A 12065-nucleotide genomic window follows, 5' to 3' on the forward strand; every position below is an offset into this window, starting at 1 on the left:
TTTATCTAACTTTCACTGATGGCAGAGAAACAGACATTACTAACCCATTAAATTATTCCTCTCTGCAGGACATGATGGACTATGCAATAATACCTTAAAAATGTATATCTGTGAAACTCCGTCTGCAACAGTTAACAGGGTAATTGAAATAGGTGTAAGCAATATAATATTGGAATAAGTGGTATTTCTCATGACTTAATAAAATCATATCCTAACAGGACACAGCATTTCATTATTAAAACTTTAAGAAGTGTACATAGATCTGAAACCAATGACATTAAATATGTTGTGTCTCAGTGCTCCATTCTTATTTTCTGTGTTTTTTATTTGTGTTAAAGGCATTCTCTCAGTTCTAAAATAATTTTGTACACAGGTAATATGTGTCTTGTTTGCAAATATAATCTATGATTAATTAGAGATCTGTGCTGCTGCTGATTTCCAAATGCTTGAATGCATTTCTAAATAGTTGAATGGCTGTTGGGTATATCATCAAATGTTGTCATGGAAAGTAATTCAATATTTAAACAACACTGCTGGTCTTCATCTTAAAGTGCAAATGTGGGTTAGTTGTAGAGGTGAGCCAATTTATACACCAGCTCATAAGAGCAAGTACTTAGAGGAGAGAAGGGGCTTTATGTCATCACAGGGGAAGTAGAATTCCAGAGCCCGCACTGTGGCAACAAGTGACTGATCCCGCACTGTGCAAAGAGCCCAACCAAAAGCAATGGTTTGACATTTCATAGGTTTCTTGATGGATGTTGGTTGTGAGACAGGATATGACATTATTGATGATTGCCTGGGAGTTGTTTCAGGTCTTTCAGAACAGTTAGTGTTGATCGGCACAGTGAGGCTCGACAAGATGATTTGTGACAGTAGGTGTACCTTGTTGGTGTCGAGCCTAGATGTTCTGACTTTGAACGCATTTGTTGTGTTCCCACTACATTCATTTATATGCAATCTACAACGTTTTAGCACCACCAGTATTGATTCCCATGCTTTGATGGGCTGAAATTCTGCATGTCTGTTGATTAAGGTGTCCTCAGTAAATGGTTTGACTGTTTATTTCAGTGATGGGTCCCACAAGGAATGTTTTAAGTTGAGTAATACAGAATGCATTGGACTATACTAGAGTATGAAACTGTAAACTCAAATTTGGTGTCATGCAAATGACATCTTCTATAATGTAACACTCTATGTCATTTCTGCTGTAGAGAAATAGTAGGGAGTCATTCAAAACAAGGAGAGACAGAGGAACATGAATTTCATATAAAAGGATTCTAAATGACTACAAAATGAAAATGAAATGATAAAAAGTACTATGGTCATGCCACAATAGGTCTGCTGTCAGAGGACTGAGTAGTGCAGTAAAAGGAAGGACTCCTGTGTGCTGGGCACACCATGAGTAGCAAAGTTTTAGTGGCCTGCACCACCTGTCTCATTGTTAGTGTGATAAGTGGGTCAATGTTGGCATTTCAGGCTGTAGCATTTGAGCTAACTGCTGCAACTTTTCCTAAGGGGGTGGTAATGCATCTTCTTTCCAGCTCAAGTAAGATACTATTGTTTCTTTGTTTCTATAAATCAAGAAGGTAAATAATGATATACTTCACTACAGAAACTGATAGACAATCAGTTTTTAATGTTTCCTTTTACATCTTCTACCAGAAATATCTGTTTGCAACATTTTGTTGGTGGCATCAGGATAAATATTTTTATTGGCTTTAATTAACTGGAAGTTATTCCGGTATTTTTTTTTTATGTGTGTGTCAAAAGTCAATGTTCTTGTAAATCTATTACATTCCTATTTAATATTTCTTTACAGTCGGTGGTGCCAGAGTGGAAAGCTTAATCCTCTGTGCCTGACCTTTGAAGAATTAAAATGGGAAATACCTTTTTCTCAACAACCAGATCCATTATTCAAGTACTATATACTATGTTCATTGATAGTACTTATCAGCATTCTTGCAATGCAGGGTGCAAAACTCTCCAGGTAAGGTTACTCCAGTTACAAATTTTAGCATAAGGGATATGACTGAAGGAAGTGATGCACACTGGGATGAGAGCATTTGATGATTCTCTCTCTCTCTCTCTCTCTCTCTCTCTCTCTCTAGAATTTGCTGCAAAATGCTGTAAAAACCATCTGTATCTTATACCAATTATCACTCTCCATCTTTCAGATTTTTAATTAGTAAAAACACAATCATACATAACCTGCAAGTTATTTGAATGTAATCAGATCCTGATTTACATTAAGATACGATGGTAAGTCAATTATTATCCATAATTTAGATTTTTTTGTTTACTTTAGTAGTACTGTCATTTGATGTTGATGAAGCATGCTTTGTCTATTTGTTGTTATATAATTGCAATTTTCAAGCTGCTAGGTTAGTTTCATTAGTGCTGCCGTGCTGTCAGTCATGGCTGCTCCACTGTCTTTTTGCACCAAAGAAGAGCAACATTCAGTGATCCATTTTTTGTGGTCAGAAGGCGTATCAGAGGCTGAAATTCATTGAAGACATTCAGTACAGTAAGGGAACAGTGTTTTGCGATAATGAGTGTCTACAAATAGATTGAAAAATTCCAAAATGTTTGCACAAGTGTTACACATGATGAAGGAGCTGTACGACCGTTTACCACCACAAATGAAGAAACCATTGAGCATTCATGTGAAATGATTCTCTTAGACAGTTGATTAACTATTGACAAAGTGTCACATCGTCTGCAAAGTCTGCCTACAAAATTATCCACAACAGGCCTTGGATTCATAAAGTTTGTGCAAGATGGGTCCCAAAACAACTCACACAGTTGCATAAATAAATGCGCTTTGACATCTGCAAAAAGCATTTGGGTCACTATGGTAATGAAGGGGACAACTTCTTAGACAGGATCACTACTGGTGATGAAACATGGATCCATCATTACGAGCCGGAGAGTGAACGGCAGAGTCTGGAATGGAAATATCAAAATTCGCTGAGTAAGAAAAATTTCAAGACCCAACCATCCGCAGGAAAACTGATGCTTACGGTTTTTTGGGATGCACAAGGTCCCATACTGAAACATTATGGGGAAAGGGGCACAACATTAAACATTGTACATTACAGTGAGATGCTTACTGCCAGGCTAAAGCCTGCAATTTGAAGCAAATGTTGAGGATTGCTGTCAAAAGGTGTTGTGTTGTTGCACGACAATGCCCATCCACATACTGCTGCCCACACTGCTGAGACGCTCCAGAAACTCAAATTTGAAGTACTGGATCATCCTCCATATAGTCCCAATCTTGCCCTTTCTGATTATCACTTGTTTAGTCCATTCATACAGGCATTAAGAGGGTGTCAATTTACCTTGGATGAAGCAGTGAAAGAAGCGGTGCATTCCTGGCTTGCAGCTCAACTGAGAACCTTTTATAAGGGCAGCAGGAAGCTTGGACAACAATGGACCAAGTATGTTGAAATGCAAGGAGTTGTTGTTGTTGTCTTCAGTCATGAGACTGGTTTGATGCAGCTCTCCATGCTACTCTATCCTGTGCAAGCTTCTTCATCTCCCAGTACTTACTGCAACCTACATCCTTCTGAATCTGCTTAGTGTATTCATCTCTTGGTCTCCCTCGTATTTACCCTCCATGCTGCCCTCCAATGCTAAATTTGTGATCCCTTGATGCCTCCGAACATGTCCTACCAACCGATCCCTTCTTCTTGTCAAGTTGTGCCACAAGCTCCTCTTCTCCCCAGTTCTATTCAACACCTCCTCATTAGTTATGTGATCTACCCATCTAATCTTCAGCATTCTTCTGTAGCACCACATTTCCCTCCTTGTCCAAACTATTTATCATCCATGTTTCACTTCCATACATGGCTACACTCCATACAAATACTTTCAGAAACGACTTCCTGACACTTAAATCTATACTCGATGTTAACAAATTTCTCTTCTTCAGAAATGCTTTCCTTGCCATTGCCAGTCTACATTTTATATCCTCTCTACTTTGACCATCATCAGTTATTTTGCTCCCCAAATTGCAAAACTCCTTTACTACTTTAAGTGTCTCATTTCCTAATCTAATTCCCTCAGCATCACCCGACTTAATTCGACTACATTCCATTATCCTCGTTTTGCTTTTGTTGATGTTCATCTTATATCCTCCTTTCAAGACACTGTCCATTTCGTTCAACTGCTCTTCCAAGTCCTTTCCTGTCTCTGACAGAATTACAATGTCATCGGCGAACCTCCACATTTTTATTTCTTCTCCACGGACTTTAATACCTACTCTGAATTTTTCTTTTGTTTCCTTTACTGCTTGCTCAATATAGAGATTGAATAACATCGGGGACAGGCTACAACCCTGTCTCACTCCCTTCCTAACCGCTGCTTCCCTTTCATGCCCCTCGACTCTTCTAACTGCCATCTGGTTTCTGTACAAATTGTAAATAGTTTTTCGCTCCCTGTATTTTGCCCCTGCCACCTTTAGAATTTGAAAGAGAGTATTCCAATCAACATTGTCAAAAGCTTTCTCTAAGTCTACAAATGCTAGAAATGTAGGTTTGCCTTTCCTTAATCTATTTTCTATGATAAGTCGTGGGATCAGTATTGCCTCACGTGTTCCAACATTTCTGCGGAATCCAAACTGCTCTTCGCTGAGGTCGGCTTCTACCAGATTTTACATTCGTCTGTAAAGAATTCGCGTTAGTATTTTGCAGCTGTGACTTATTAAACTGATAGTTCAGTAATTTTCACATCTGTTAACACCTGCTTTCTTTGGGACTGGAATTATTATATTATTCTTGAAGTCTGAGGGTATTTCGCCTGTCTCATACATCTTCCTCTTTTTGACTATGTCAAAAAATGATGTTCTTGTAAGTTTCCTCATTGATTACAATAAAATTTTATAACTACTTTGTGGATAATGATTGACTTACCCTTGTATAACTTATATTGTTTTCTGCCTCATGTGCATGATGTGCTTTGTTGTGATCCATGATTTTTACTATTCTTCTTCATCATTATCATGATAATCATCTTCAAGTATTAGGCCTTTTGATTGTTCTGCCTCAGAATATGGTTTACAACATGTTTTTAAGGAACATCCAATGTTTCTCTTTCCTATTAGATTATACAGAACTGCAGCTTTAGTTATCCTATTATTAGACTTATGTTGGACATAGTCAATCCAGTTCAGTCCGTATTTTTCAGTTATAGTTGTAATCAGTTCTACATTTAGTTCCTGTGTAATTTGTGGTCCAGTATTGAATATCCCTCTGAAAAGAATCTCTGATGATTTGATTTGTTATAAGTGATTTGATGATAGGGTCCAACATGTGTTATCATGTAACAGCAATCACATGTTATTACTTCACAAAGTTTTCTTAATAACATTCCTTTCCCTGTGTTATATTTTAATATATGTTCTACAGTTCCACACAATGTCTCAATATTTTAAATCCACGTCACCTGGCCTGGAAAATATAAAATTGCACCCTAGATATTTAAAATGTTTTGCTTGTTCAATTACTTGTCTGTCTATAACTGTTTTGGCTCTAAGCATTATAGTCCTTGAAATGCCATCACTTTTTATCAGTCGATACTCTCGTTCTGTACTTAGCGACAACTTGACTCACCTAAAATACTGCAATTTGAACCTTTCTTCAGATTTTCCTATTACAAGCTGATCAGCAGCCAACAGCAGTGTCATAAAATTAAAATTGTCACTTCTTAATGTTCAGTAGTTGATAGGCACAATGAGAAAGGATACTAGACATGTTATCTGCTTTTGGACAAAGTCCTTCTTCGCAAGTAGAACTCTCTCACTTTCACACAACAACAATTCAAATACCCTGTCTCCAAGCACTACGGACTGACTGCAGCTGGGTCTGAAATTAGGAAAATCCAGTGGATGCACAGGGCAAGCAGGGGAAGAGATAGCAGGATAGATATGGAGGAAGAAGGTAGTGCTGCCTGTGGGAGGACATATGGGATAGGTCTTGCATTTGGATCTGTTGCAAGGATATGAGCCATGAGGTAAGGGTTAGGGGGCAGGAGTGGGGGAGGGATAGACAAGGGTGTAGCATAGGTTTGGTGGACAGCAGAAAACCACTGTGGGAGGCTTGGAGACAATAGAGGAGAGGACATTTCTCATTTCAGGGGAGGATGAGCAGTAACTGAAAGCCTGGTGGAGAAAGTGATTACATTGCTCCAGTCTTGGGTGGTACTGAGTCAAGGGGGATTGCTCCTTTACAGCTGGACTGTGGGTATGGAGGAGTGGTAGGTGAATGATGAGACAATGCATGGGAATTCAGTTTCTGAGCTAGGCTGGGAGGGTAATTTCGGAGACCTCAGACATTTTGTGGAAGGACTGCTCATTACTACAGATGCAATGATCTTGGGTGACCATGCTGTATTTAAGAGACTTTGTGGTGTGGAATGGGTGGCAGCTTTGAAAGTGGAGATATTGTTGGTGGTTTGTAGGTTTGATGTGGGTGGAGCCACTGATGTAGCCATCCTTTAGGTGTCAACATTGAGAAATGGGGCTTATTGGACTGAGGAGGACAAGGTAAAGCTAACGGGGGAGGAAGTGTTGAGTTTCTGGATGAATGTGGATAGGGTGTCTTCAGCCTTGGTCCACATCATCAGGACATCATCATTGAATCTGAAACAGGTGAGGGGTTTGAGATTCTGGGTGCTTGGGAAGGATTCACCTAGATGGCCCTGAGTAGGTTAGCACAGCAAGATGCCATGTGGGAGCCTCATCATAGGTTTGTTTGTAGGTGATTTCTTCAAAGGAGAAGTAATTATTGATTAGGATATAGTTGGTCATGGTGACCAGGAAGGATGTTTCAGGTTTGGAGTCAATCAGGCATTGGGAAATATAGTGTTCAATGAGAGCAAGTCCATAGGCATTGGGGATGTTAGGGTGCATGTATTCTGCCACCTCATTGCTTGCTGCTCATAACACGGCCCAGCGATGATGCTTCAAACCTACTGCGTCTTACTAGTCTATTTAAACTGTACCAACACTGCTCGCCATGCTGCTCACTACTATCCTCACCAGGTGGTGACATCCAGCTGGTTTGTGTTTTACACTGTAGCCATCACAGTGTGCCCTGAAATTTGAGCATGACTGGCTGCTTCAAGGTCACTCCAACACTGTCACATTTGAATCCGCTAGCACTCAGCTAGCTATAAGAACAGCTGTGCCATAATTACTGCTGGTGAGCAGTGATGCTGCAATATAAATGCAACAATGCCACTGGCTAGCAGCGATGTGTGATGTGCGAGCAGCAATGTGCCAGCAGCGAGATGCCTGCAGTAAGGCTGCAGCAAAAACTTACACTAAGTGTAAAGAGAGGTGGCATTGAAAGTGAGGAGGAAGGCACAAGGTTCGTAAGGAACAGGAACAGCAGAATAGCAGTGGAGGAAATGGTTGGTGACTCTTATATGGGCGAGTAATATGCTGAATGTGTTGATCCACAAGGGCAGAGAATCTCTCTGAGATTCTGCTGGATATCTGGTACTGGGTCATTGTGCCAGGGCTTCTAGTTGAACATATCTGACATCTGACAGAGTACTTCTGCCAGGTAATACCTGCAGTTCATAACCACCATGGCAGAGCCTTTGCCAGTAGGCAGGTTCATAGAGTGGGATTGGCATTTATGTGGTGGATTATAGGTCTTTCTGCAGATGTAAGGTTGGTTTCCATGTTGTGGGATTTGGGGAATGATAGTGAGGCAAAGTTTGAGGCTGGGAAAGTCCGGAAGGTTTAACAGGTGGTTTATTTGGGGGCACTGGGGATGAATCACTGTTTGAAGAGTAAACTGAGTCATTCATGGATCAATTTTGGTTTTGGATTGAGTCCGGTTGGTAGTTTTACTGGAGAAAAAGTGTTTCCGCTGTAGTGAGTGGGAGAAGGAGAGAAGGTGTTTAACAAGCCCAACATAACTGAATTTGGAAGTGGGGGCAAAAGGGAAAAATTGGAAGGAACTGATACTTTTGTTGGACTGAGACTTTTGAAGAATGGGTTCATGACAGTGTTGTGAGTCTGTTTAGGCTCTGGGGTTCTGTTGGGTGGGGGGAAGGAATATCTGAATGTGTGGAAAATGTTGTATACCTGCAAGGCAGGATCTGGAGGCTAAAAGGGGATATGGGGAAGTTTTAATTGGGGCTCCTGTAGCGATGGTGGATAGTGGTATTCCAAGGCAGGGGTTCAACAGATCGGATAGCAATTTGAGGTGGTATTATGCATGCTGCTCTAGTTCAAGGAGTGCAAGAGTTTTAATCAGGGGGATAGGATGCAGGAATTTGGGACTGCAGAGCAACAGAATTTAACAGATGGAAAGGAGGGTCCAATTGATATGCTTTTGCAGAACTAGGTTGGTGAGGGCTATGGACTGAAGGAATTTGAATAGACAGAGTTAATTGTGGACAGAGGAGTTGCAGTTAGGAATGAGTAATTTGATGGTCAGGCCATTTGGAGGGATTCCATGAGCTAGGAACTAATCCAGAAACAGTATGTGGCACTGGGTTCTGGCTAGAGATAGGGAAACTTTTCTCTAGGAGTGCATCTGTCATATATGTCAACCTACAAGCCCTGAAACAGTGGCCATGTTCCAGAAGTTCAGCAGTATCTCCAGCCCCTTCTCAAATCATTATGTCCATCCCAGAGCCTCTCACCTGAGTCTGTCACTCTCTTTAGACCCAGCACTATCTGCACTCCTGTCTTCTACATGTTTCATAAAGTACATAATCCAAATTGTATAGGGTGCCCCACTGTGGCTGGTTACTCTACCCCAAGAGAGATAATCTCTGCCCTTGTGGACCAACAACCTTTCCTATATAAAAGACACCTACCATCTCCTCTACCGATTCTTCACAGTTCCTGTTTATTCACAGCCCTGTGCCCTCTGTGTCACTGTGGCAACTTCCTCTTCACTAAACATCCCCAATGTCCTTGCCATTGTTGAGCACTACCTTTCCCGATTCCTGACTTACTCCAAATGTACAATCTCCTTCCTGGTCACCATGACCAGCTATATCCTCATCTACAATTACTTTTCCTCTGAAAACATCACCTACAAACAAATCTCTGATACACTAATGGGCATCCCCATGGCACCATCCTAGATGGCCATTACCTGGTTCAGAGTCACTGATAATATCTTCATGATCTGGACCAAGTGCAAGGACACCTTATCTACATTTCTCCAAAACCTCAATGCTTTCTCCCCCATTTGCTTGGCTACATCAGTACCCCTGTCCACATTAAACCTACCAACCACCAATAATGCCTCAACTTCAACAGATGACACCCATTCCACACCAAGACATCCCTTCTATATTGTCTAGCCACCAATGGATGTCACATCTGTAGTGATGAGCAGTCCCTCACAAATATGCCAAATGTCTCACTGAGGCCCTCACAGACTGAAATTACTCTCTGGGTCCAGAAACAGATTTCCTTTGCCTTGTCTCATCAGTCAACTACCATCCCCCTTATACCCACAGTCTGCCCACAAAGGAGTACTCTTCTCGTGATTCAGTATATCACAGAGCCTCATGGCTCATATCCCTGCAATAGACCCAGATACAAGACCTATCCCATACATCCTCCCAGTACCATCTACACCAGCCTTGTTACTGGTATGTCCCACTCTTTCAATAGCAGGGCCACCTGTGAAAACAGCCATGTGCTCTACAAACTTAGTTGCAACCACTGTGCTGCATTCTATGTGAGCAAGAAAACTAACAAGCAGTCTGTCAACATGAATGGCTACCAACAAACTATGAGTGACTGCTTCACATCTTGTGCCATCTGGAATTCTTCCCATCAACATCAGCTTTTCTGAACTGCATAAGTGGGAACTAACCCTACAACATACCTTATCCTTTGTGTTCATAAATCATATGGTCTCAACCTTCACTGACCCCATCCTTCTCTTGGCTATTCCCCAGTAAATCTCCTCACCCCATCACTTACTGTAATAATCAAGCTAAGAAGGAAATAAAATATCAGTATCTTGTATTCCTGAAACTGTTAAAAGAGCATGCAAAAAAGTACAGAGCTGTATAACACAGAGTGCATACAGCATTTCTTACCAGTTCCACGCACACTACATCAACACTAAGCAAATTTCTAGCAAATAAGATGGTAAAATACTGAATGTGATAAAAAACTTGAAATGTAAAATTGTCTAGTTCAACACATATTGGCTGATGATGAATACAAAAAGTAATAAAATATATTATCAGTGCCTGATGACTTTTTGTTTCTTGGATCATTTTTTTCTGTTCTTCCTTTGCTATCAGATCTACAGTCATTGGTATTGCTTTTTGTTTTTGGTTTTTCTTTATCATCAGTCCCTAAGCATTTAAAGAACTTCAACTATTCCTTTTCAGATATTATATTTAACTATAAAATATCTTGTTCTTATTTATGTAAGTGCTTCATAATTTTTATGTTTTGTTTTGTCTCACCTGAATATCATGTCCTTTATCATGCAGATATTGGTTCCAATTCCTGTTTAATTTTACTTATTTCTTTCTTCACTAAAGCAGGTTTACTTTTATAATTCTCTCTATAATCCATATTATTAAGCAATGAAAATGTTTTTAGATACACCAATTTTTTGTTTTTTTTTTTTAGTTTGCAGATATGATCATTCCATAACTTGCAAGTATGCTCATTCCAAATCATTATCAGTACCACTATAGAATATTTCTTTTTCCTCCTGTCTAAACATTAGCAGCTGCTTGCATAACAATTTCTTTAATAGCATTCCAGTCACCATCTACGTTCCTAGCTATCTGTTTCATTTCACATTTTTCATTTAATCTCTTTTGATATAGTAGTTTGATCCTCATCTATATTTATACACTGGTAGATCGTCATTCCATTCTTTACATGCCATGATTTGCATGAAATATTTTTCTTAATGAATTATCCATTATTTAACAACACTTCAGTCCTCTGTAACTCTTGAGGAATGAAATGCTAGTATTGCACATTTTATACATACTGAACTCCATTTTTGTACCTTCATCAGTACTGAAGAAGAATCCAAACCACATAAAATGTGTGAGCCTAAGAGATGAAATCAAAACACATGGGAACTGGACAAAAATATGGAAACACTATCGAATGCATGCTTGATCATAAACGCAGATGCTAACCAACCCTGCAGGTTGCACTGTTGAATTTGACTATGAATGGCTCCTGTGCAATGTTTTCAACTTGATGCAAGAGTTAGTTGTGATCGGGACAGTGTTCTGTTTAACTGAGATTGCATTATGTTGGAGCTCATGACTTTAAACATTGGCAAAATGTTGATGCTCATATGGTAGGTGCTTCTGTAACCAAGGTAGCTGAACTGTTTGGTGTTGCAAGAGTCACCATATTGAAGATTTATACCACGTCAAGAGATAGTGAGGGAAAAAAATCACTCATCTCAACATGGATGAAAGTGTGTGTTGAGTGACTGTGACAGATGGTCACTGAAAATTATTGTGACAAAAAGATAAAAAAAGAGAAAAACAGCTGCAAGAAGTCACTGTAGACATGAAAGCCATGATTCCTGAACGCTGTCAGCACCAGGAATTCCAAAACTACTCATCAGTGATGTGTATACCTGTAACTGGAAATCATGGTGCTGAAGCCATAAAACCTGGACAATGAAGCAATGGAAAAAAGTTCTTTGGTTGAATGAGTCTTGCTGCACACTGTTTTCACCTTTTGGCCAAGTTTGCATCCCAAGGGTGAAATATGGCAGGCATTCAGTTATGATTTGGGCAGCCATATCATTCTATTCCATGTGCCTCGTGGGCACTCTGAGTTACTGGCAAGGATTATCATCATATTCTGGCTGATCAGGCCCATCCCATGGCACAATATTTTTTCTCAAATGATGGTACTGCACTCCAAAGCAATAGGGCCCCTCTTCACACAGCTTGCATTGTCCACGATTGGTTTTGTGAGTGCAAGAATGAACTGTTAGATCTCCCCTGGCTATGCTGTCACTAGATCTCAATATTATTGTGCCTCTGTGGTCTACTTCAGGGAGGAGAGTGCATGACTGCTACCCATT

At 40.1% G+C, this 12065-nt stretch overlaps 1 protein-coding gene across 1 annotated transcript in view; it reads left to right on the forward strand.

Moving 5' to 3' along the window:
* Window positions 1–12065, forward strand: part of LOC124613534 (adenylate cyclase type 2-like) — a 283418-nt gene that overhangs the window by 191686 nt on the left and 79667 nt on the right. Inside the window, exon 12 of the mRNA XM_047142245.1 lies at window positions 1820–1987. Within this exon, the coding sequence (XP_046998201.1) occupies window positions 1820–1987 (168 nt within the window). The remainder of the gene's footprint in view (window positions 1–1819; window positions 1988–12065) is intronic.

The sequence above is a fragment of the Schistocerca americana genome, chromosome 4, assembly GCF_021461395.2.
Source record: "Schistocerca americana isolate TAMUIC-IGC-003095 chromosome 4, iqSchAmer2.1, whole genome shotgun sequence".
Classification (NCBI taxonomy): domain Eukaryota; kingdom Metazoa; phylum Arthropoda; class Insecta; order Orthoptera; family Acrididae; genus Schistocerca; species Schistocerca americana.